The 24,628-nt window shown below is 40.9% G+C and overlaps 1 protein-coding gene across 2 annotated transcripts in view; it reads right to left on the bottom strand.

Annotated features, from left to right (window-relative positions):
* Positions 1 to 24,628, bottom strand: part of FGF13 (fibroblast growth factor 13) — a 471,100-nt gene that overhangs the window by 184,857 nt on the left and 261,615 nt on the right. The window contains exon 3 of one of the 2 annotated variants that reach the window (XM_087427321.1): positions 219 to 386. The exons of the other annotated variant lie outside the window; for it this stretch is intronic. Within the exon in view, the coding sequence (XP_087283447.1) occupies positions 219 to 386 (168 nt within the window). The remainder of the gene's footprint in view (positions 1 to 218; positions 387 to 24,628) is intronic. 2 annotated transcript variants of the gene reach the window in all.

Raw genomic sequence — 24,628 nt, 5'->3', positions numbered from 1 at the left:
ATGAGAAGCAGGAGGATGCTGTGTGCTGTGCTGGAGATGATTGTATTATACAGTGTCCCACCTGAGACTGCATAACACCTTCACCAGCGAGCCAGGGGGCCTCCTAACTGTATCAGGGGCCGAACAGCACACAGCACACCAGAGGGCAATGCACAGTCAACAAGAAAGAGAAAGAAAGAAGAGAAAACAAGCAAAACACGCGTCCGTCGTGCACAAACCTTCGGGCTCTGTGTTTTCTTTGTGGTGTACTTGCTTCAGCGGGCAGCAGAAGATTTCGTGACACTTAGCACGAAAGGGGGACTCTTTTTTCTTTAATTCCGCAGATTGGATGGAATCTTGCCGTAACATAATGTATTCCTGTGTGCCAGGGGGGGCGTCATCCAGAACTGTGGTCACCACATAACAAAATGAACTCAAGTTAGAGCTTCATGAAAGCAGCGAATGTCTTAAATCAAATCTACTCCCAGGGAAGACTAAAGAAACAACATTCCCAAGAAAAGTTTCAAAGAAAAGCATTTAATAGCTTGGTGATTTTATTTTTAGGGGCTTAGTTTAAAATACTAAAGCCCTGGCAATAGCTTACTTAACTATATATACCTCTATTGCTAGTACGAGGAAAATTTAAGTGTTAAACTGTGCAAGAAGTGTGATAAAATATTTTTGTACCAATAACCATATTATATCTAAATAAACACCATAGAGAGCTCACATGTTTCAATTTGAGACACAATATGTATATTTACAGGTGACACCGGCTACTGTCCACCAATTATCAGTGCATTCGTTTATGTTTCTCTTGGGTCTCCTCCTGGCCAGGGCCTGACTTCCATGCGGTATATACCGAATCTAACAGAAGAATGAATGGCACTGCTCTTTATTCTTTGATTTCCAAAGAGAACTGGGGGTGTTGCAAATATTCTTCAGATGTTCAAAACCTCTTCATGAAGATAAATTCCAGTTGAGAGCCTAATAATCAACATCGGATCAGAGACCTACCTTGTTGAATTGTGGAAGAACAGGGCCTAGTTCACTAATTTTGGCCTTAAATATACACCAAGCCCCTATCAGCTCACATTTTCTTTCTAGGCCCTTTGTACATTTCCTAAGCAAGACTGTCAATTTCTAGTGTTTTCTCCCTGCAAAAACAAGGTTTCTGCTTTTATAGGGTCCACTGTGACATCTTTTGGACTGATAACCACTCACCAAAGTGGGTGCAAATTTGATCTGCATTTGCAGAAACAGGCAACTGACCCCAGAATGGATTTTTTTCTCTTTTACACCCTTCCCAATGAGGCCATTCCATTTTGCCAGCAGTGAGTCAGTGCCTCTAAAGCTGTGATTAATGACTTGCTGACTCATTCTACTCCCCCAAATGCATACACTTAACATGCATTTGGGACGACTGATACCACCAGCAAACTTCTTATGGGGAGAATAATGCTGTGGTGTTTATAAAATATAAGCAGCTTATGCCTGAAATTAGATGGGATCTGAAGCTTCTCTGTTTGGCAAAACATTCCCAGCTCATTGGCTGGGATCTTAATGAGCTTTAAAAACTTTCTTTCATGTTGGGGTAAAAATGGTATAAAAACCAACATAACTTTTAAATTAGTATTGCGAGTTTAGAACAAGTTCTTGATAGATTGCCTTTATGTGGAATTGTGTCTTCCTTTATAAGTCATTAAATTATGCAAGAAGGTGATGAATATTTTAGTCAGTTCTCTTTCTATTTTCCTCTAGTGTTCAGCAGCAGTAATCAAAAATATTATATAGACACACCACCACAGCTTTTCCTGGCAGAGAGTTCCCTTCATCTACTAGGAATGTGACTATAACTTCTTAGAATCTTGTTGTTGAATGCACATCTTTGCTAGCAACAGCTGCTATCCAAAACATTTGCAACCATTTCCTGCCATGAGCAGATAGTTATGATAATATAGACACTTATCAAATTCCACCATCACAGCTGGAGACAAATTCTGGCTTTACCATCCAAAATATTTAAAGAAAACCTCCCAAACTTGGAACTCTTAAAAAAAAAAAAAAAACAAAGAACACCCACGATTATATTGAAGCTGAGAAATTCCATTTTCATACACTGTATATAAGAAACATATTTTAAGGTTAAAGGACAATTGGAGGATAAAAAAGAAAAGAACAACTTTTTGATAATACATAGGGGACTTGTTATTCAGAAGCAAATGATAAACATCAGTAAATTGTCTTCCATTTCATTTTTCAATGCCAACAATTACGTCACAAATGAGCATTTCTGGACATTAATGGCAGACTGAAGCTAATAGCATTTGGCTGACTCTCCAGTCATCAGCTTTTCCCAGCTGGTCATTAATTCCCAGAAAATTCCCTGCACTGCCATCATTATTGTTTAATTAGATACAACTGGTTATCTGTAACGTACAACAAAATTCTAGTGAAAGCGACATGCTGACTGATACAAGACCCAGCCCAAAAATTCATCATAATGGGGAAAGCATGAAGGTCACAAAAATGCAGGATAATTGCTTTCCACAAAATTCTCTCTCCTGTTCTTTCTTCAAATTGAATTTAGCAAGTGCAAAAGGTGCCAAGATGAGAGCATTTAAGGAGCCATCTGAATAAGAAACCACAGGCACAGAACATTTCCTTGGAAATCGTGAACATCTGGGAGTTAACGGCTCAGATTTGGGTCTCAGGCTGTCTCTACTCAATGCCCAAACATCAGTCAATTCAGGCAAAACAGAAAAAAATAATAGGCAATCTATCAGTAGCTTGGTGTCATGCTGACACAAGAGCTAGAAACATTTTGGACTTTTTAACCAGAAGTGGCATTGCATTGGATAGGGAACACCTCACTTAGGGCTATAAGATCTCTGAATTTTGAGTATATTTTGGATGAAAAATTAAAACTATTATATCAAATCCATTCATTCCCAGGGCTCCCTCAAGTAGGACAGTATGTGCAATTGACAGCAGCAGGAATAACAAGGAACTTCCCACAGGACTCCAGCAGTAACGCAGGAGGGTCCCTTAATTCCACTTCCCTAAAAAAGGGATGAGGATGCAGTGCTTCCAAGGGGCACTAGCTCTAGAAAAGGGAGAGTAGGCTTGCAAAGAAGTCAGCTCATCAAAACAAGAAAAAAGAATGGGATTCTTCTTTCCCTTAGTTAGTCCAATGTTTTTTGCCATTTTCCTCTTCCAGTGCATTCCCTTCTTGCACACAACCTCTGTCATCTGAAAACGACTCCTCCTTCTGTTCATTGGAACCATTTGTCCACATTTATTCAATAACTCCTGCTGCCCTTCCCAAAAATAGATTTATCCAATCTTGGAGGTGGACAAAAGACCCCAGTGATTAGGTAGACAATGGATTACACAAAGCCTCCTCCAGTTTCAGAGGTTCAACTTGACTCTTCAAAACAGATAAGATGGTAAGAGTGGCTCACGGTTGATTTCTGGACCATGGGGCCCCATGCTTTGAGAAAGGCTGCTGAGCCCCAGGACAACAGCTGCCAAGGAGTAGGCCTTTGCCTTGAAATTGTTCCCACATAGCCAGTGCCCTCAGCCTTGATCATACAGCCCCCCTACTGAGGATTCCAAAGTCCCACAAGAGTAGTAGGGAGTTGGAGGAGTCAGGTGCACACATGCAAATCCACACATCCACAGACACTCAGACACTGATGGGTGGCATACTCAGACAAGGCGGTGACAGGAATAAGTAACTTTAGTGGTGGGATGATAGTTATAAGCACAATTTATGAAAGAGCTAGTTCCTGCTACAGAAGGTGTACTATTGACTAAGCATTAGGTGGACAAACCTGCGTCTAGAATTGGTTTCCTAGTAGGAGTGCTGGACTGGCACTAAACCATCCCCACTCTCCTCCAGGCTTCTTAGCAATCACTAAGATCAAGGACAGGGGGGAAGGGCAGTCATAGCAAGGGAAAAGAGTTTAAGTCTCAGCTTGATGACCTGGCCTGAGCTACTCATGTTCACAGAAATAGGGTATTCCCATTTCAAACTAGACATAACAAAAGCACCAATCTATATCAAAACTTAGTATTTGATAAAATAAAAAACTCTAATGCAATGTACCTTTTAAATGTATTTTTAATTAAAGAAGTTAATCACTTATCCTTTCTATGTTTGGAAAATCCAGTTCTTGTTTTACTCTATAACTTATCAATAAATCTAACATTGGCTACATAAAACCTCTACCTAAATATTTAGTTGTATCCCAAATACTACAATGTAACTCTCCATGTCATTCCAAACAAGCTTTCTTTAGAGAGAATTTAATGCAATCCCTTTGTCTTAAAACATAGGAAAATAGAGCTCAGGACGGGGAAGTGACTTGACATGTCACACAGTTATTGGAAAAGCCCAGCCTAGCAGCCAGGATTCCAGTGTGTTTACCAGCAAGTCTAAAGTATAATTCCTTTGTAAAAACATTGATATATTGAACAGGGATCGGGTTCTTCAGTATTCCTTAGCTTCAAAGATTAGCCCTGTCTCCAACAAATTTTTCTTTCTTCATTCCAAGACAGAAAAGCAACCAGAGACAGCCTAGGGAACTATTTAGATAATGCTACAAAGGCACCTGCCCCTCACCAGGCCACCGTGATTTGCAAGGTTTGCTGGCTTCAAGCTGGAAGCAGTTAACAAGCCCTCAATTATTTGATGATGCTGTTTTTTTGCTTTTAAATTAACTCTTAACAAAGATGATTCAACATAATTAATGATACATGATTTTAAATCAAAGCAAATCTGAGATCACCAGGGCAACAGAAACGAATACAGCCACTGTATTCTGCCAATCAAAGCCATTAGACATGTATTAGTAACTCCAACAATTAAATACTTAAAAACATCTATGAAACAGAAAATATGGCAAAATATACAGATTATCATATGTCCTCACATAATGAGAAAGAAAGTGAGAAGAAAATGGAGTAGTTAGCGCAATTATTCTTCCATGTCATTCAGCACCTGTCATGCCGAAAAGTACCTTCAACCACAGGATGAGTTAGCTCAAGACCTCCATTTTGCCTCCCAGCTAACTATTACTTATCTGTATATGATATTTAAGCTTTACTGCGACAGTGGATACACTCAAGATGGCAGGTTTAAATGTAACTGAGTAACTTTAGTAAATAATTCACTGAACAGAATTGATCAATACTAATGATCATTTGATTTGGCCAAGATCAAAATAACGTTAAAATATTTCTAGAAATCTCAGTTACCTTCTCCTTTGCAATCTCCTCCATCTCCATTCAGCCCCCCAAGCACTATTAGGTCTTCCTCCAAATTTTCTGTTTGTTCAGGCTGTTTTGTTCTTTTCATAGTAGAATGAAATGCAATCTCCCTACCATGGTGACCCCCTATCTCCTCAATTCCATCACGTGCCTCTCTTCTTCTTGCTCACACAAGCTTCCCATTAGTGTCGAGAACATGCCAGGCTTTTTTCCTGCCTCAAGGCTTTTCACTTGCTGTTCACTATAGCTCCCCCTTTATGTCCATCAGGGCTCTACTTACATGCCACCTTCTCAGAGATGTCTTTTCATCTACTTTAGGTAGGTTTGCAGGATCTGTAATTATTTTATTTATTTATGTATGAGTCTCTTCTCTAACTCTACTCACAAGAAAACAAGCTCTCTGAAGCAGGAACATTATTTCTCTCATTTACCATTCTACATGTGGGGTCCAGCACAGTGCTTCACTCATAATATATACTCAACGAATTCTCATTAACCAAATGAAGAATGCCCTCTTCTTCATGCGGCCTTCCCACAGGGCTAAAGCAAATAGCTCACTCTAACTCTTAATTTCTGTATAACTTTTTAGGAAATTTATCTTTCCATGTCTTGGGACAGCTTTTTGGTTATGGTAGGCTTTCACTGAAAAGTTAGATTGATAATTATTTTCATATATATGTCTTTCCTCCACAACTTAAATGTAAGATCCCACAGGGCAAGAACCATGTCTCAATCTCTTTTGGTATCATCTTTGTTTTCCTAAAGGCCTACAACACTTTGCACATGGTAGTTTTGCATGCATAAGATGAGCCCCTTCTAGGGAGAGTCATCTCTACCTTGAAGGTGTGTGCTAAGAAGAAGGGGTAACAAATGGAAAGAGTTCAGCACACTGCCTGGCATCTGGCAGGCACAGAGTAGTAGTTGCCATGGAGGAAATCTGTCCGTGACAGAGATGGAACTGTTGAGCACTGTACTCTGATGGTCAGGAAGCCAGGATCCCAAACCTGACTCACCACTGACGTTTTGGGTGACCTTTGGAATGCCACTTCACTTCTCTGAGCCTCACTTTTCTCATTTCAAAAATAAGCGCTTTAGACTAGGCCAGAGTTTCTCAACATTGGCACTTTTGACATTTAGGACTGGAAAATTTCTTGTTTTGAGAGGCCGTTCTGTGCACTGTAGGATGTTTAGTAGCATCCCTGGCCTCTATCCACTAGATGCCCATAGCATCCATCCCCAACTTTTGACAACCAAAAATGTCTCCTGATACAGGCAAATATCCCTCCCAGCTGTATGACAGCAAAATCGCCTTAGTTGATAATCACTGGACTTGATAATGGGTAAAGCCCCTCTGGTCTACAAACCTCTTTGTGAAGACGTAGTACCAATCCTGGAAGTCCCTTTGTGATCCTTGGAGATGCTCAGCATTCTGCAAGGACTCAGCCATTCCATTCAGTGGAGTTTGGCCCACATAGTCCACACCAGAAAGAGAGGAAGATGCACTAGTGAGCATGCCAATCATCCAGGTAACAGAAAGCCTCTAGCTGGCAAAATGCAAAGCACTACTGATACACATCAGTGGGATCCTTACTCAGCCTAGGGCAAAGGCTTTCTCCAGTGAGTCATGACATTGGGCAGTACTGATGGCATTGCTTGACACTAGGTGAGTATCCTCAGGCGCCTGCTGCAAATAACAGGTGGGGCCCAGCCAACCAAAAACCTGGCTCAAATAGGGATGAGAAGCAAGAAGAGGAGGCTAGGAAACCCTCGCTGGCCTATCTAAGGAGCTTTCTCAAAGGCCAGCCTTCCCGTCACCTAAAGACCCATGTCACCAGGGAGGATGCATCCCCCTATTGAAGACAGAAATGAGTCCATTAAGAAGAAAAGTGGCAGCTTCTTCCTGCAGAGTGTGCTTTCAGAGGTCCTCTGCCCCAGCATGAATGACATATTTCATCCCTTTTGCAATTTCAAGCACGTGAGAAAGAAATGGCAAGACCATAGAGAAATACATTCCACCTTAGAACATTGAGTATTGCTGTACATCTCAATGGTACAGTCTGGAGAGTTGACACCAGCCTGATTACTTAGAAGTTTTCCAGCCTTATGCCATTGCATTCCCCTCCTTGAACCCTGCTCAAGTCCAAGCCAAACTTAAGCATCCATCCTACTCTCCTGGGGGGTTTGTTAAGACACAGACTGCTGGGCTCCCTCCCCCAGAGTTTCTGATTGTGGTGGTCTGAGGTGGGACATGAGTACTAGCATTTCTACAAGTTCCCAAGAGCTGCTGCAGGTCCGGGATCCCACTTGGAGAAGGACTTGTTTTGCCTCTTCGGCCATCTCTCCCCCGCACAGTGCAAACACAACCTAAACCAGTAGTTCCCAGTTGTGGTTGAGCATTAGAATCACCTGGAGATCTTTTAAAAACTAAAATACCCATGGTGCCACACTAGACCCATTAAACCAGAATCTCCAGGCTGGGGCCCTAGCACTGGTAAGTCTCCAAGCTCTCAGGTGATTTCACTGCACAGCTGGGGTTAAGAATGACTTTTTTAAGCCTTTCCTCACTTTCCCCAGTGAAAATCCCTCTCTCTGCCTTGGAAGATGGGCTCTGTCCCCTGATTATCTTACTATTTCCATTTTTTTTCACATCTTAGCCCAGGGTTGCCACATACCCTTGTGCAGTGGTGCTGTTCACTGTGTAAAATTATACAGCAGCACACATCTCTACACAGCAGCCCCTGTCCAGCCTGAGCAACCACAGTGTTTTGTCCATAGCTCTACCATAGCATTAATCCAACCCCACCCTGCGTTCTCATTGTTTTTCAATATGACTATCTCCTCACTGGCCAGTTTTATTGAACTAAGTGAAACCAAGCTCTACTCTTATTAACAGCCCTCAAGGTCAACATCTTGGGCTGGGGAGAACATGTGTCTTTGCCCTGCAGTCAGTCCATGATGCTACGTCTCTCCATCCTGGTCTTTCCTCATCAGCTCCCCACATAGGCTCCTCACCCTCGGGGTCCACATGTAGCCATTCCAAACTTTCCAACCTCAACTGGAGCAGAGTCCAAGCTCACAGTCACAAAACAAAACGGTACCAAGAATTCATTGGGAACCTTGTTGGTGACTGGCCAGTTAAATACACTGGCCCTTCTTTTATGACATCACAAAAAAAAAAGAGTTTGGGCTACATTTTCCAGAAACTGCTTCCTTGAACGCTGTAATTTAGGGGTTCTCTACACTAGCTGCAGAATCAGAATCACCTGGGGAGCTTTTATAAAATGGCCATACCTGGGTCCCACTCCAGAGATTCTCCTTTAATTGGTCTCAGAGAGGGGTGGAGGCCTTGGTAGTCTTTATAAAGCTCCTCGGGTGGTTCTAAGGTGCAGGTAGGGTGGCAAACCAATGCCTCTAATAGAAGGAGCAAAAGAACAATTAGAGCCACAAGTGTGAGCACAATTAACTGCAAAGATGTTTTCCTGAGTAAAGAAGGAAGAGCTCTAGAAGAATCTAGGACTTTCAAGTCCTAGGCCCCTTAATTAAGTATGGAATACAAATGGATCTCTCAAGGAGAAAGTTTCAAAAGCCTTAGGTAATGCAGTAGGGTGTTCAGGTAAAGGCCTTATAATCAACCTGTCCTGGTTTCAAATCCCAACTCCGAGACCATAAGTGGTCTCAACAGTGTGACCTTGGGCAAGTCATGTATCCTCTCTGAGTTTAGTTTTCTCACCCATAAAATGGGATGATAGCTATTTTTAAGTGAGGACCCTGAATCAGCAGCATAGGTATCACCCGGGAACTTGTTAGAAATGCAGGCTCTCAGCCCTGCCAAGTTCAGACCAACAGAATCAGAATCTGTATTTTCACAAGATTCTGAGGTGATTGCTATGCACATTAAAGATCGAGATGCACCTAGAACAGCAGCTGGCACACAGTTACATAGTAGTACTCAGTACGGGTTCATTCCCTTCTCCCCTGAGGCCGAACGACTATTTGGGTAGCAGTTAAATGTATATTTGTGGCAACCCAGCCATGGGGTAGAAGAAAGAGCACCAGACTTGGGAGACCTCTGCCACCAACTGCATGACCTTGGCCATATCAATTTCCTACCTTTTACAGATGACCAAACTGAATCACAGTGTTTTAACTCCTAACAGGGTTGTTTTAAGAATTAAAAGAGATGATGTGGGTGGAAGCATCCAGTACAATGCCTAGCCCTTGATAGATACTCCATATGTATTAAGTACTCCCTGAGTATTAACTGAGGTGGAATCCAAGTCAACGTGGAAGTGTCTTTCCCAAGAAAAAAATGTTAATCACCTATATTCTTGCTAGTCCAGACAAGACTTCACCTGGCCTTCATTTTAGTTTTCTAACCAAAGTAGGGGGAATAACTCACAGGAGAAAAAAGATGGCTGTACTGCTCACAGAATAATAAATTGACTAACAAATGGTATTTCTTCCAGAATGCCATCTGGAATTTCTTGAAAATGTTTAATTGTGACTGGCATCGTTGAAAAATTTTATTTGATCTCACTCATTTTGTTTTTAATGCCAAGTGCTTCTGGCCACAGAGTCCTAGGGACTGAAACATTTAGGCAGCCTTTAAAGATTACACAGATTGATACCAGGCATTGTTTTTGCACCAAATTTTGCCTCTTCCTCCATGTATAATTATGGACGTCAATAAGTGTCTTCAGACACAGTAAGCTAAGGGGAGGGTTCCCAGATAACTCACTGCCCCATGCATATTGTTCCAGCCAGCTCTGCCCTCTGTATGTGTGTGTGAGGGGCCAGGGGGTATGTGAGGCTAGAGACATGCCCTTGCTTTTAATAACTGTTAGCAAAGGAGCTCCAGTTAGGCTCACGAAATGATGTCATAGCTACTCACAGAAACTTTTTTGCCTGAAATCTTCTCAGCCTTTGATCTTAAGACCTTTCTTGAGCAACATCACAGCCTAAATTGCTACAGAAAGCCTATTTTCTCCTATCAATTTTTTCCATTTTAAGAGCATTAAATCTCAGAGAACTGCGGTTTCCTGGCCAAGATATGATAGCGTGCACTCTCAAGCAATACACCCATGTCTTCCTAGAAAATGCACTCACTGACACCACACTTCTTTACAGGGCATGCTAGAAGAGTCCTTCACTACTCATTGTCACTACTTCCTTCAGAGTTTTATTTCATGTTTTGAAAGCTAATCTCTTATCCAAATCTCATGGTTGCCCCAAGTCTCCTGGGATGTCTTGAGAGCTCAGGATACCCCACCTCATGAGCTCTGCTGACAGCCAGGAATTCCTTGGTCCTAGTGATAAGTGACTGGAAAATTATATTGTAATGTTGCCTAAAAATTATATGATTGGGAGAGTGATTAGTGCCAACAAACTCACCTCCATCTCTCCATATCCCCCCGAAAAAGGTATTTAAGTAGCAAACTCATTTCACTTTATTAGTCAGGAAATGCTACCCTTATTTCCAAGCAAGAAGAGTTCTCATATTTTCCCTTCCTGCCAGTGTTCTGTGATCACATGTGCATCTATCACCTATTGGTGCCTCCTTCCATCCATAGCGACATGGATGAAAGTTCACTCAAGTACATTAGCAGACCATCTTGATTGATCCTTTGGCAGGAACCATAAAGCAAATACTAATATATGGGCTGATCTATAAAAACCATTTCTCAAAAACTATAAAGTATGTGTATGTCATTGTGGCTTTGTGCCACCTGGCATTCCACGGAATGTGGCTGTGCTAGTGATTCCAGGAGTAAAGAAGGCAGAGGAAAAGAAGTAGGGGAAGGATCTTACAGTTGATCAAGATGCAAGTCTGACACGTCTTGTTTCATTGAAAATATGCTCTGGTTAAATCCTTCTCTCCATAGCTAGTCACAAGCTGCACTCAAGCTCATCAAAAGGCAGCTAGTTCAATTTGGCCACAGCATCATACTCATCAATTTGCAAGCTCAAATTGTCCTCAAAACCTCAAGGAAATGCCGTTCTCACCTACATGGTGTGGAAGAATTCTTCCCCTTTAGATAGTTAAAATAGGCACATTTTTAGCTAATGGAAAGCATTAGAACAAAATTCCCAATTACTATAGCTGAAATCCAGAAAATAATTCTAAAAAAGAAACATACCAATTAAATGAGTGCTTTTCTTTGCACTCACGCCCGCCACAGTTTCCAACTCCCCATTCAGTCAGTAGAGCTGGCGTTTCCTCTCAGGAGGGCTGTCCCTGTGTGGATTTACAGATGGAAGGATAGATTGCGCCAGGTTAGAACCCACTCTAAATTTGTTTGGGAAGAATTTCAAAGCAAACGGTATTTGAGTTTGTTTACCCTGAGTAGGATTTCTGTTTAAGAAAAAGGCATTACGATTATTTTAAAAGCCTCGAGCCATCAAATGTCCTTAAAATAGCATTTAATCATTTAGGTGTAAATGAATCATAAACACTGAGATGAAACTTCCCCCTCATTCTCTAGAAATCCAGCTGGTTAAGTGAGGTTTTAGCAAAAGAGCACTTGGCCTCCTTTATCCTATTAAAGGTAAGGTCTTCTGAGGTAGGCTCTAAGCTGGGTTTGGTGCTCACATTTAGAACACCAGGCAGGTTCACACTGTATTTTTTTGTGTGTGTGTGTAAGGAAGATCAGTCCTGAGCTAACATCTGCCAATCCTCCTCTTTTTGCTGAGGAAGACTGGCCCTGGGCTAACATTTGTGCCCATCTTCCTCCACTTTACATGGGACGCCGCCACAGCATGGCCTGACAAGCAGTGCGTCGGTGCACGCCTGGGATCCAAACCCGGGCCGCCCAGCAGCAGAGTGCACGCACTTAACTGCTACGCCACAGGGCTGGCCCCCACACTGGATTTTTAAAAGGAGTAAAATAGAGCGCCTAGTGTGTACTATGCACTTGCACATATCATTTCCAGTATTCACAGTAACACCATGAGGCACATATCATTATCGTCCTCATCCGACACAGGGGAAATTGAATGTTAAGGAGGTTAAGGAACATGTCCAGAGTAACCCAGATATCAAGTCGCAGAGGTGGGATTCAAATCCAGATCCTCATGCCTCCAGAGCCTATACTCTTACTCACTATACCTTATCTCATAAGTTTGTATATCTGTGGTAGGCAGAATAATGGCCCCTCAAAAGATGCCCACATCCTAATCCCTGGAACCTGTGAATATGTTACCCTAAGATTGCAGATGTAATTAAAGTTGCTAATCAGTTGCCCTTTGGATGTAGGAGATTGGCCTGTACTATCCAGGTAGGTGCAATGTAATCATATGAGCTCTTAAAACCAACAGGGGAAGGTAGAAGAGTAGGTTAGAGAGATGAAAAGGAAGAGGCAGGACAGATTAAAAGCATGAGGGGACTCAACCTGCTGCGGCTGGCTTTGAAGATGGAGGAAGGAGGCCATGAGCCAAGGAATACACATAGCCTCTAGAAGCTGGGAACAGCCCTCAGTTGACAGCTAGCAAGGAAACAGGGATCTCCATTCTATCAAGAACTGAATTCTGCTAAAAACCAAAATGAGCAAGGGAACAGATCCTTCTCTAGAGCCTCCAGAAAGAAATGCAGCCAAGCCAAGACCTTAGTTTGGGTCCAGTGACATGTGTGTCTGACTTCTGACCTACAGAACTGTAAGATAATAATTTGTGTTGCTTAAGCCACTAAGTTTGTGGTAATCTATTACGGCAGCAGTACAAAACTAATACAATATCGAAACCTTAATGCTGAAAACCTAACTATGTTGTAAAGCCTATAAGCCTTCTACAGTTATTTTAATAACAATAATCCAATATTATATGTGGAATTGACATATCTTCACTATCTGCAATCTGAGAAGAAAACATATGCACAAAGATGCTTCCTTGGGCCTTTTTACCTTCCATTCCCTCTCATAATACTAACTTTCAATATTCTTTCAACAAATACTTATTAATCTTTCAACAAATATAAATTACTATATGCCAGGCACTATTCAACACATACAGTATACAACAGATGGAAAAAAACATAAACAAAAACCCTTGCCCTTCTGGAGTTTACCCTTTTGGGGCGGGGGGTGGGGGTGGTGGTGGTTCAACAGGTAGTAAATCTGTAAGATGAGACTCTAAGGGTCTCTGAGTCACTGATGGGAAGAGAGCTGCTCTGAATTGCTGTTAGACTCATATACTTAAGAAGTCAACTTTTACAAGTTAAGCTTCAGACATGTCAGTTAGCTTTCTGTTACTGCAGTATAATCTAGCCTTATCTAAATAATTTAGAAAGCCTCACTGAGAAGGTGACGTTGGAGCAGAGGCTTGAAGGAATTGCAGAAGAGAGTGAGCCATGGACAAATCAGGAGAAGACTTCCCAGTAGAGGGATCAAAATGCAAAAATACTGAGGTAGGAGTATTTTTAGAAAATGAAGGAGGCTGGCCAAGGTGGCTGGAACTGCGAGACTGAGGAGGTGAAGTCACACAGGTAACAGGAAGCCTGCTCATGTAGGCCACTGTAATAACTCTGGCTTTAATTCTGAGTGGTGGGGAGCCATTGGATGGTTTCAGGCAGAAGAGTGATATGATCTGGCTTATGTGTTCAAAAGCTCACTCTTGCTGCTATGTAGAGAACAGACTTCAGGAAAAAAGGATAGAAGCAGAGAGACTGGTTAGCAGGCTCCTTGTTATAATCCAGGCAAGAGATGATAGTAGTTGGTACTTAGTGGTGTAGGTGGGAAGAAGTGGTTGGATTCTGGGTACACACTCTAGGAATATAGACTCTTATGAACAGAAGTTATATCTAACAGTATGCAGCATCGAACAATACTATTTAATATAGATAACTTTTTTCTGTGTGTGTGAGGAAGATTCGTCCTGTGCTAACATCTGTTGCCAATCCTCCTCTTTTTTGGCTTGAGGAAGATTAGCCCTGAGTTAACATCTGTGCCATTCTTCCTCCGTTTTGTATGTGGGATGCCACCATAGCATGGCCGACGAGTGGAGTATGTCTGTGCCCGGTATCTGTACCCACGAACCCAGGCTGCCGAAGCAGAACATGCAGAACTCTAACCACTCTGCCACAGGGCCGGCCCCTATAGATACCTTTTGATAATGGTAATTGCACAGAATATACACTCTCCAGAGGGAAAATATTTACTATGGGTTAGCTAATTCTATTCTTTAGGCATAGGAGAAGAGATATCGCCTCACATTTAGCTCTCCCCTGCAGTTTCTTACTGTACTAAATACGTCTACATAGAATATGATCAAGTAGGTACCCAGCAACATTAACACTGCAGGAGAGTATTAATGGCAGTGATAGAGATGATGATGGGCAGTTTGCAAAACAACATTCTTGAGAAATCGATTCCCTTGAGCCTTGACACCATTCTTGTTTCTCTTCTATAAATCTATTTTCCTTCTGTCATTATGTCAAAGATTCCACCAAACAAATCTAACACTTCAAGTGATAGTGGGGGAAAAGAATGGTGGGAAAACTTTAGAACCAAGGTGCATGGACTCCTAACTCAGCGCAGGAGCCTCTACCCCTCACTATATAAGTCACACTGTCTGTGTGAGCTCAGATTTCCTCAAATGGAGTGGACCAGATGATCTCTAAAGTCTTTTCCATTACTTAAATATGGGGGGAGGTTCTTCCCTCTCCTTGATATTTTCTTCAATATGAAGCTCACTAGTATAACACTGCTGGCGTCTCTCTGCCCCATCATTCATTCTTTTCTGGATGGGGTACTGGTGAGCTTTTAAAAGAAAAATTAGCATCCCTAGCCTAGCCCCTTCCATTTTCCTTTCTCCTTGGGAGCCAGAAAGCGTAACACAACAGAAAGCATACATTCTGCTCTGCTCCTCTATGCATTAAGTTTTGGAGGTGGAGGCCCCATACCAGGTGAGGGATAGGAGTAAGATAGGAGTCTGCTATGATCCAGAGCCGCCTATGACTGAGTGTATATGTCTGTCCAATTATGGGGTTCATTATTAGAACGTTCACTTATTCACAGATAAAAGCCTCATCTCCTAATATTAGCTTTATTAAGAATAAAGGTGATGTTTGGTTGTTCATACACCTTTCTCTTATGATTTGTTTCTTAATTTGTTCACAACTTGGACAGAGGGAAAAAAAGTGTTGTCTTTCCCCAAAAACCCTCCCATCAATATTTGTGAATGCTCACAATAATGGCTTTGGGGGTATTGCAGAAGTCCTAAAACCTCTACAGAATGTCAAGCTCTTCTGGCCAATTTGGCTCATGGTGGTTACCATTGTTTTTCATGGCTAAGGTAAGTACCAGGAGACCCGCACTCAAAGGCCAGGAAAAGTGGAGGAGAGAAATGAGGACAAGGAGACGTAGAAAGGAGAGGAGACATGAGTGAGTGCCAGCTTGCTCCTTCACAGATGGAAGGAGCAGGCAGCAACGTTAATTTAAAAACCTTCTGCTGAGATGGAAGTCACTAGCTATTGATGATGTTCTCATATCGCACAGGAACCTCAGTCAAACGTCCTATTTCAAAGCAGCAAGAAGGGAATCGAGAGGGATAATGCAGGTCATACATGGGGATAGGGATATTAATATAGCTGAGAATTCATTCCTCTTTGATTGCACTGGAGCAAAGTGTCCATACTGACAGACAGCACAAGATTCCCAAATCTGGCCTCCCTGACTTTTCTGAGGGTCCCTGCCAGTTAGTCCCTCTGATATACCTCTAATATTTAAATTAATTAGACTCATACTGAGAAACCCAGTCATTTGAGGAATGCCTGTTGGCACCATCAATAAATTGAAATATGCCACTCTTCACAAACTTGAAAAATGTCTGCTGAGAGAGTGGAACCATTTTCCACTTCTCATACTAAAGATGGTCCTCTGATTTCTCCTTAATGGAGAATTAAGTGGAATTCAAGATTGCACACAAGAAAGCCAGGGCAAAATGTTCCACATAAATTCTCTCCCAGCCAATCAGGCATTTAATTGTTGAGTGCTGGAGGAGGTATCTTTAGAGTTCCTATGAAATGCAGAAGAATCACAATGGTAATCTTTTTGAGTTGAGAGCAGTTCTTTCTCTTTCCTCTCCCAATGTCTGCATAACACTTGTTAACTGACGACTTCACAAAGACAAGCTTAATGCATGTGAGATATTCTCAGAGGCTTGAGACATCACCCTTGAGTCAGTCTCTAGTTGGCAAAGAGATCCTTAGGTCGAGCTATGGCAACCTTGACAAAATGTTCTGGGCTGAGAGCAGGAGGGGGTCACCCTCAGATCTAGGAAGTAGCAATAACCATAGACTGACACACATGCTACTTTGGGTTGCCAACCTTTTTCTGCAAGCTGTTTCTTTATACTTTCCTTCTGTTCTGTAGGGACCTTTGGGAGTCCCTTACCAGATTCCTGGTGTTTTTTTTTTTTTTAAGAACAGAATTTATTTCTCACAGTTCTTTTGTTGTTGTTGTTGTTGTTGTTGTTGTTGTTATTGAGGAAGATTCACCCTGAGCTAACATCTGTGCCAATCTTCCTCAATTTTGTATGTGGGTTGCTGCCACAGCATGGCTGACAAGTAGTGTAGGTCTGCACCCGGGATCCAAACCTGCAAACCTAGGCCACCGAAGCAGAGCATGCCAAACTTAACCACCATGCCACGGGGCCGGCCCCCACATTCTTTTTGATATCCATATTTAGGGTGGTTGCAATGAATGAAGTGGCAAAGACAAGCTGTTGAGGCAGTAGGCATGCCTAGCTGGGAATCTCCAGGAAGGGAAGGCCTCCTGCCTCTGCTCCTGGCTTCTTCTTCTCCCAGAGCTCCCTGGACTAAATAGACTAAAATACTATAACCAAACTTGTAACGGGCTCCAGCAATGGCTGTAGGAAACAGCCTCAGGAAAGCCCATGAGCCCCAACTCAGGTTCATGGGAAACGCAGGAACTGGATCAGTCCTGTTGCCATGATAATTGGATTAGCCCCCCTTGTCAGGGAAAAGGGCATGTAATTATTGAAGAATACTGTGATGGTTAGTTTTATGTGCCAACTTGATTGGGTCATAGAGGGCCCAGATATTTAGTCAAACATTATTGTGAGTATTTCTGTGAGGGTGTTTTTTTTTTAAATGAGATGAACATTTGAATCAGTAGACTGAGTAAAGCAGATTGTCATCCCTAATGTGGGTGGGCCTCATCCAATTAGTTGAAGGCCTGAAAAGAGCAAAAAGGTTGACTTTCTCATAAGTGAGGGAGAACTCTTTCTGCCTAATAGCCTCTGAACTGGGTCAGCAGCTTTTTCCTGCCTTCAAACTCAAACGGAAACATCAGCTCTTCCTGGGTCTCAAGGCTGCTGGCCTTTGGACTAGAGCTGTACCATCAGTTCTCTGGGTTCTTGGGCCTTAAGACTCAGACTGGAACTAACCTATTAGCCTCCTGGGTGTTCAGCTTTCTGACTCACCCTGTAGATCTTGGGACTTTCCAGCCTCCATAATCATGTGAGCCAATTCCTTATGATAAATTAATAATATAATAAATAAATAAATATATAATATATAGTCCCTTCCCTTAAAATGTGAGCAGAACCTGTGATGTGAGTCTAGCGAATAGAGGATGGCAAAGCTAAACAGATTTTTAATATGTAATTCAGGTACCAAATCAGTTGATTTTAAGCTAATCAAAAGGAAGATTGATCTGGGTGGGCCTGACTTAATCAGGTGGGAATATTAAAAGAGAGAGAAAGTTTTTTCTCTCTCTTTTCAAAAGAGAAAGTTTTCAAAGCCTGCTATCTTTGAAAAACTAAGCTGCTATGTGAGAAGGCTTGAGAGGGGGCCATGTGGCAAGTAACTCTAGGTAGTCTCCAGGAGCTGAGAATGGCCCCCAGCTGACAGCTGGCAAGAAAACGGGGACGTTGGTCCTCCAGGCACAAACAATTGAATTTTGCCAACAATCACAGGAGTTTAGAAGAAGATCTTGACCTTCAGAAAGACATACAGCCCAGCCAACACCTTGATTATGGCCCTGTGAGATCCTGAAGAGAGGAGCCAGCTATGCCTCGCCCTCCAAACATCTACTGGTAGGGACATTATCAGCCGTGTATATGCTGTTGTTTTGAGGCTTTGATTGTTAGGACTGAAGAAACAGCCTGTAGTGATGAACTAGAGTAATTAGGATGGATCTCTCTCTCTATGTGTTCTATAAAGATTATCATGATAAAGAAAAATGATTATCTCAATATTTAGCATTAGTCACCTCAGAAAGATTACAACAAAAGAAAACAATTTCTAAATAGAATCTCAGTAGACTAAAGTACCAGTAATATTTCTTCCATTTGAAGTAGTCATTCTAAATATGAAATATAAAGCCTCCTTTTTATGAGCAATGTTCTATTCTTAGAAGAGACTCATTTGTGGTCATCTTTATTTTCTGTTTCAGAGAAAAAGATTATTTGAAAACACTGTCACTTCATTTTAAATAATACAATCACTTTTGAATAACTTCATTTTTAATTGGAAAATGGTTTCTTTCTTCATAATATTTTTTGTTGTGGTAAAATATATGTAACATAAAACTTGCCATTTTAACCATTTTTAAGTGTCCAATTCAGTGGCATTAATTACATTCACCATGTTATGAAACCATCACCACTATCTATTTCCAAAATTTTTCATCGCTATAAACAGAAACTCTGTAACTATTAAGCAATAACTCCCCATTCTCTTCTCCCCCCATCCCCTGGTAACCTCTAATCTACTCTCTGTCTCTATGAATTTGTCTAAGTGGAAGCATACAATATTTGTCCTTGAATGTCTGGCTTATTTCATTTAGCATACTGTTTTCAAGGTTCATCCATGTTGTGGCATGTATCAGAACTTGCATTGTACGTATAGACACATTTTATTTATCCATTCATCTGTTAACAGACACTTGGGTTGTTTCCAACTTTTGGCTATTGTGAATAATGCTGCAATGTACATTGGTATACAAGTATCTGTTTGCATCCCTGTTTTCAATTCTTTTGGGTATATTCCTAAGAGTGCTGAGTCAGATGGTATGTCTATGTCTAGCCTTTTGAGGAACTGCCAAACTGTTGTCCACAGTGGTCGCACCATTTTATGTTTCCACCAGCATTGCACAGGGGTTCAAATTTCTCCACTTCCTCACCAACACTTATTTTCCTTTTAAAAAAATTTACAGCCATCCTAAATGGGTATGACGTGGTATTTCATTATGGTTTTGATTGCATTAGTCTAATGACTAATGGTGTTGAGTATCTTGTCCTGTGCCTATTGGACATTGTATATCTTCTTTGGAGAAATGTCTCTTCAAGTCCTATGCTCATTATTTTCTCTTTTTGTTGTTGAGTTTTAAGATTTCTTTATATATTCTAGATATTAAACCTATATGAGATATATGATTTGCGAATATTTTCTCCCATTGTGTAGGTTGTCTTTTCAACTTTCTTGATAATGTCCTTTGCACAGAAGTTTTTAATTTTGATGAAGTCCAACTTATCTAATTTTTCTTCTGTTGCTCATGCTTTTGGTGTCATATCTAAGAATCTGTTGCCAAATCCAAGTACAAGAAGAACTACCCCTAAGTTTTCTTCTAAGAGTTTTATTGTTTTAGCTCTTATATTTAGTTTGTTAGTCCATTTGAGCTACTTTTTGTACATGGTGTGAGGTATGGGACCAACTTGATTCTTTTGCATGTGGAAATCAAGTTGTCCCAGCACCTTCTGTTAAAGAGACAATTGTTTCTCCATTGAATGGATTTGTTACCCTTGTCAAAAAATCAATTGGCCATTGATGGATGAGTTTATTTATGGACTCTCAATTCTATTCCATTGGTCTATATGTCTATCCTTATGCCAGTACCACACTGTTTTGATTACTGTAGCTTTGTAGTAAGTTTTAAAATAAGGCGTGAGTCCTCCAACTTTGTTCTTCATTTTCAAAATAGTTTTGTCTAGATAGGGGCCCTTGCAATCTTATATGATTTTGAGGATTGGCTTTTCCATTTCTGAAAAGAAAAGCTATTGGATTTTGATACAAATTGCATTAAATCTGTAGATCACTTTGGGTAGTATCGACATCTTAACAATATTAAGTCTTCCTATCCATGAACACAGGACGTGTTTCCATTTATTTATGTCTTACTTAATTTCTCTTAGCAATATTTTATAGTTTTCATTGTACAAGTCTTTCACCTCCTTGGTTACATTTATTCCTAGATATTTTGCTCTTTTAGATGTTACTATAAATGGAATTTCTGTCTTAATTTCATTTTCAGACTGTTCATTGCTGATGTATAGAAACACAACTGATGTTGCATGTTGATCTTGTACCCTGCAACTTTCCTCAATTAGTTCATTGGCTCTAGTAGCTTTCTTATGGATTCTTTGGGATTTCCTATATATAGTATCATGCCATCTGTGAAGAGATAGTTTTACTTATTCCTTCCCAATTTGGATGCTTTTTATTTCTTTTTCTTGCCTGATTGCTCTGGCTAGGACTTCCAGTACAACGTTTAATAGCAGTAGTGAAAGTGAGCATCTTTGTCTTCTTCCTGATCTTAGGGGGAAAGCTTTCAGTTTTTCACCATTGAGTATGATGTTAGCTGTGGCTTTTTCATAAATGCCCTCTATCATGTTGAGGAAGTTCCCTTCTATTCCTAGTTTTCTTAGAGTTTTTATCATAAAAGGATGTTGGGTTTTGTCAAATGCCTTTTCTGCACCAATTAGGATGATCATGTGATTTTTTTCTTCATTCTATTAATGTGAAATATTGCACTGATTGATTTTCTTATGTTGAGCCACCTTTGCATTACTGGGATAAATCTCACTTGGTCATGGTGTGTAATCCTTTTAATATGCTGTTGGACACGGTTTGCTAATATTTTATTGAGGATTTCTGCATCTGTACTCATAAGGGATATGGGTCTGTAATTTCTTGTGACGTCTTCATCTGTCTTTGGTATCAGGGTAATGTTCGCCTCATAGAATGAGTTAGGAAGTGTTCTCTCCTCTTCTATTTTATGGAAGAGTTTGTGAAGAATTGTTTTTAATTCTTGTTTAAATGTCTGGTAGAATTCACCAGTGGAGCCATCTAGTCCAGGACTTTTCTTTGTTGAGAATTCTTTGTCGAGAAGTGATTCAATCTCCTTACTAGTTGTACCTCTATTCAGATTTTCTATTTCTTCATGATTTAGTCTTGGTAGGTTGTGTTTTTCTAGGAATTGGTCTGTTTCATCTAGGTTATCCAATTTGTTGGTATACAGTTGTCTATAGTCCTTTTTATTCTGTAAGGTCCTCTTTCAGTCCTTTTTATTTCTGTAAGGTCAATAGTAATGTCCCCATTTTCATTTTTGATTTTCATTATTTGCATCTTCTCTCTTATTTTCTTTGTCAGTCAGCCAAAGTTTTGTCAATGTTGTTGATTTTTTTTTTCAAACAACCAACTTCTGGATTCAATGATTCTCTCTATTGTTTTTCTATTCTCTATATTTTTAATCACCACCCTAATCTTTATTATTTCCTTACTTCTGCTAGTTTTGGGTTTAGTTTGTTCTTCTTTCTCTATTTCCTCAAGGTGTAAAGCTAGGTTACTGATTTGAGATCTTTCTTCTTTTTTTTCCCCCCCCAAAGCCCCAGTAGATAATTGTACATCATAGTTGCACATCCTTCTAGTTGCTGTATGTGGGACGCGGCCTCAGCATGGCCAGAGAAACGGCACCCGACGCGCCCGGGATCCGAACCTGGGCTGCCAGCAGCGGAGCGTGCACACTTAACTGCTAAGCCACAGGGCCGGCCCGAGATCTTTCTTCTTTTTTAATGTAGGCATTTACATTTATAAATTTCCATTTGAACACTGCCTTTGCTGCATTTCATAAGTTTTGGTATGTTGTGTTTCCATTTTCATTAGTCTTTAAGTATTTTCTAATTTCCCATGTGATTTCTTATTTGACCACTGGTTTTTAAGAATGTGTTGCTTAATTTCCACATATTTGTGAATTTTCCTGTTTTCCTTCGATTACTGACTTCTAATTTCATTCCTTTGGGGTTGGAGAAGATACTGGGTTATTCCAATCTTTTCAAAATTGTTGAGACTTGTTTTGTAACCTAACATATGATCTATCTGGAGAATGCTCCATGTGCACTTGAGAAAAATGTATATTCTGCTGATGGGTGAAGTGTTCTATATATGCCTGTTAGGTCTAGTTGGTGTACAGTGTTCTTCTATACAATAATCCTTTTACGAGGAGACGTTTGGAATCAAATGACTTTCTAAAAAACTAATTCTCCTTCTCGCTCACCTATCCCCAAAGGCGCTCCAAATTCTTCATTGACAATCAGCAAAACCTTTAGCTCCCCACTAAGCAAGGTGTTATATCAAGGAAAGCATGGTATCATTTTATAGCTCAGAAAATTCAAGTGACAAAAAGTCAACTTGTGGTTAGCATCAGCTCTCATTTTGTAGGACACATGATTGGAGCTGCTTTCAGAACAGGGGACATTTGACACCTAGGCCTTAAATTTATACACCAGGCCAGTGTTTTTCAAACATCCTTCAGTAGCAGGACCCTTTTATCAAACAAACTCTTGCATGGAAACCCAATATATAAACTGGTTTTAGAAAAGGGTATAGAGGCAGCCCTGCTGGCTTTCATCCTCTACCTCCTCTCCCTCAAAATGGCCTCCTCATGCCAGGAGGGTTGAAAACCACTGCCCTAGATAAGCACAGGCTTTGAGGCTGGGAGAAAGTATGGAGACACCTGCCCCAGAAAAACATTTCTATTCTCTAGGACAGTGGCAGCCAACACTTGCAACTGAACTTCCAAGTCATGCACAGAGCAGAGGTGATATGGAGAAGAAACCTAGACACGTGGCTCCATCAAGACATAGTCCAGGCAAATTGCAATGTTGTCACCTTTAGCATCAGCTGTCCAAGGGTAGCATTCAGCTTCAACAAAGGGGTTTTCTACTGCAGTGTCAGCACTCATCTCACTTCTACTCTTCTGTGCACCAAGCAAATAAAATCAGCCTAGTGCACACATTTTCTCTCTAACGCAAAATTTCTAGAGACAGCAAAAGTAAGCCCTTCTGGTTTGGAAGTAAAGACCAACTTCATCTCAAGCAGCCCAAATTTGTATCCAGCCATATCTTCAGCCAGTGTACGGGAGTCAGGCATTAGGCAGTGGGAGGCAGAGGACCAGAGAGTAACACATGTGATCCTACCTCATAAAAGAAAGCTTTCATTCAGACCCATAAGGTCAGCTCATCTCCAAATTGAATACCAAGGCCTGCACTTAGGAGAGCAAGCACAGCTAAGAGAGGGAAGATCAATCTCTTCAAAGGGATAGAAGGCATACCACCAGGGACTTGGGGTTACAAGTCATTGTCACCAAAATGCTGATTAAACAGGAAACAATGAGCTCAGTTACTTCAGCTATGGGGAATGGAAAATCAGAAACCATCCATTCATTCCACAATTTTTATTGAGCAGCTTCTATGAGCCAAGCACTATTCTAAAATAGAAATGCCCATAGCAATCAAAGGAATATGCAGTCAGGAGAAATGAAGGATTCAGAGATCGTCTGATGGTGAGACTCATAAACCACCTGGCTACAAAATGCCCATATCTCCGTTGATGATGGAAGAGCCACAGGGGACAGCCAATGACAAGCAAGAAGTTGCATGAGGCAGTGAGCTCCAAGTTCTGTCCTGCCTCTGCCTTTCCCTTGTTGTGGAACCTAGAACAGGTTTGCTCCTGTCTGGATCCCAGTTTCCTTCTCTGTGAAATAGACAGTTGGGAGAGATGAACGACTTTTCTCACAGTCTATAGGAGTGGTGCATGAAAAGCAAACAATCAATTGCGTGAGTGTCATAGAGTGTAGACTATATAAGTTTCAATCACTCTCATGTTGTGATGATGATAATAATAAATAATAATAAAATATCAATGATGATAGCAGCTACTGTTTATTGAATGCTTACTAGGTCCTAGGCCCTCTTCCTATGTGATCATTTCTTTGAATCTTCTCAAGTGTCTTGCCAGAATGCTAGATTTGAAACAACCTAAGTGCCCATCAAGGGACGAATGGATAAAGAAGATGTGGTATATATACACAATGGAATACTACTCAGCCATAAGAAATGATGAAATCCAGCCATTTGTGACAACATGGATGGACATTGAGGGTATTATGCAAAGTGAAATAAGTCAGAGGGAGAAGGTCAAATACCGTATGATTTCCTTAAGTAGTAGATGATAACAACAATAAACAAACACATAGAGACAGAGATTGGATTGGTGGTTACCAGAGGGGAAGGGGATAGGGAGGAGGGTGAAAGGGATAATTCGGCACATGTGTGTGGTAATGGGTTGTAATTAGTATTTGGG

The sequence above is a fragment of the Ceratotherium simum genome, chromosome X (genome assembly GCF_057802395.1).
Source record: "Ceratotherium simum simum isolate JZ-2026a chromosome X, ASM5780239v1, whole genome shotgun sequence".
Taxonomy (NCBI): domain Eukaryota; kingdom Metazoa; phylum Chordata; class Mammalia; order Perissodactyla; family Rhinocerotidae; genus Ceratotherium; species Ceratotherium simum.
This window is presented reverse-complemented; position numbering and strand designations above follow the sequence as displayed.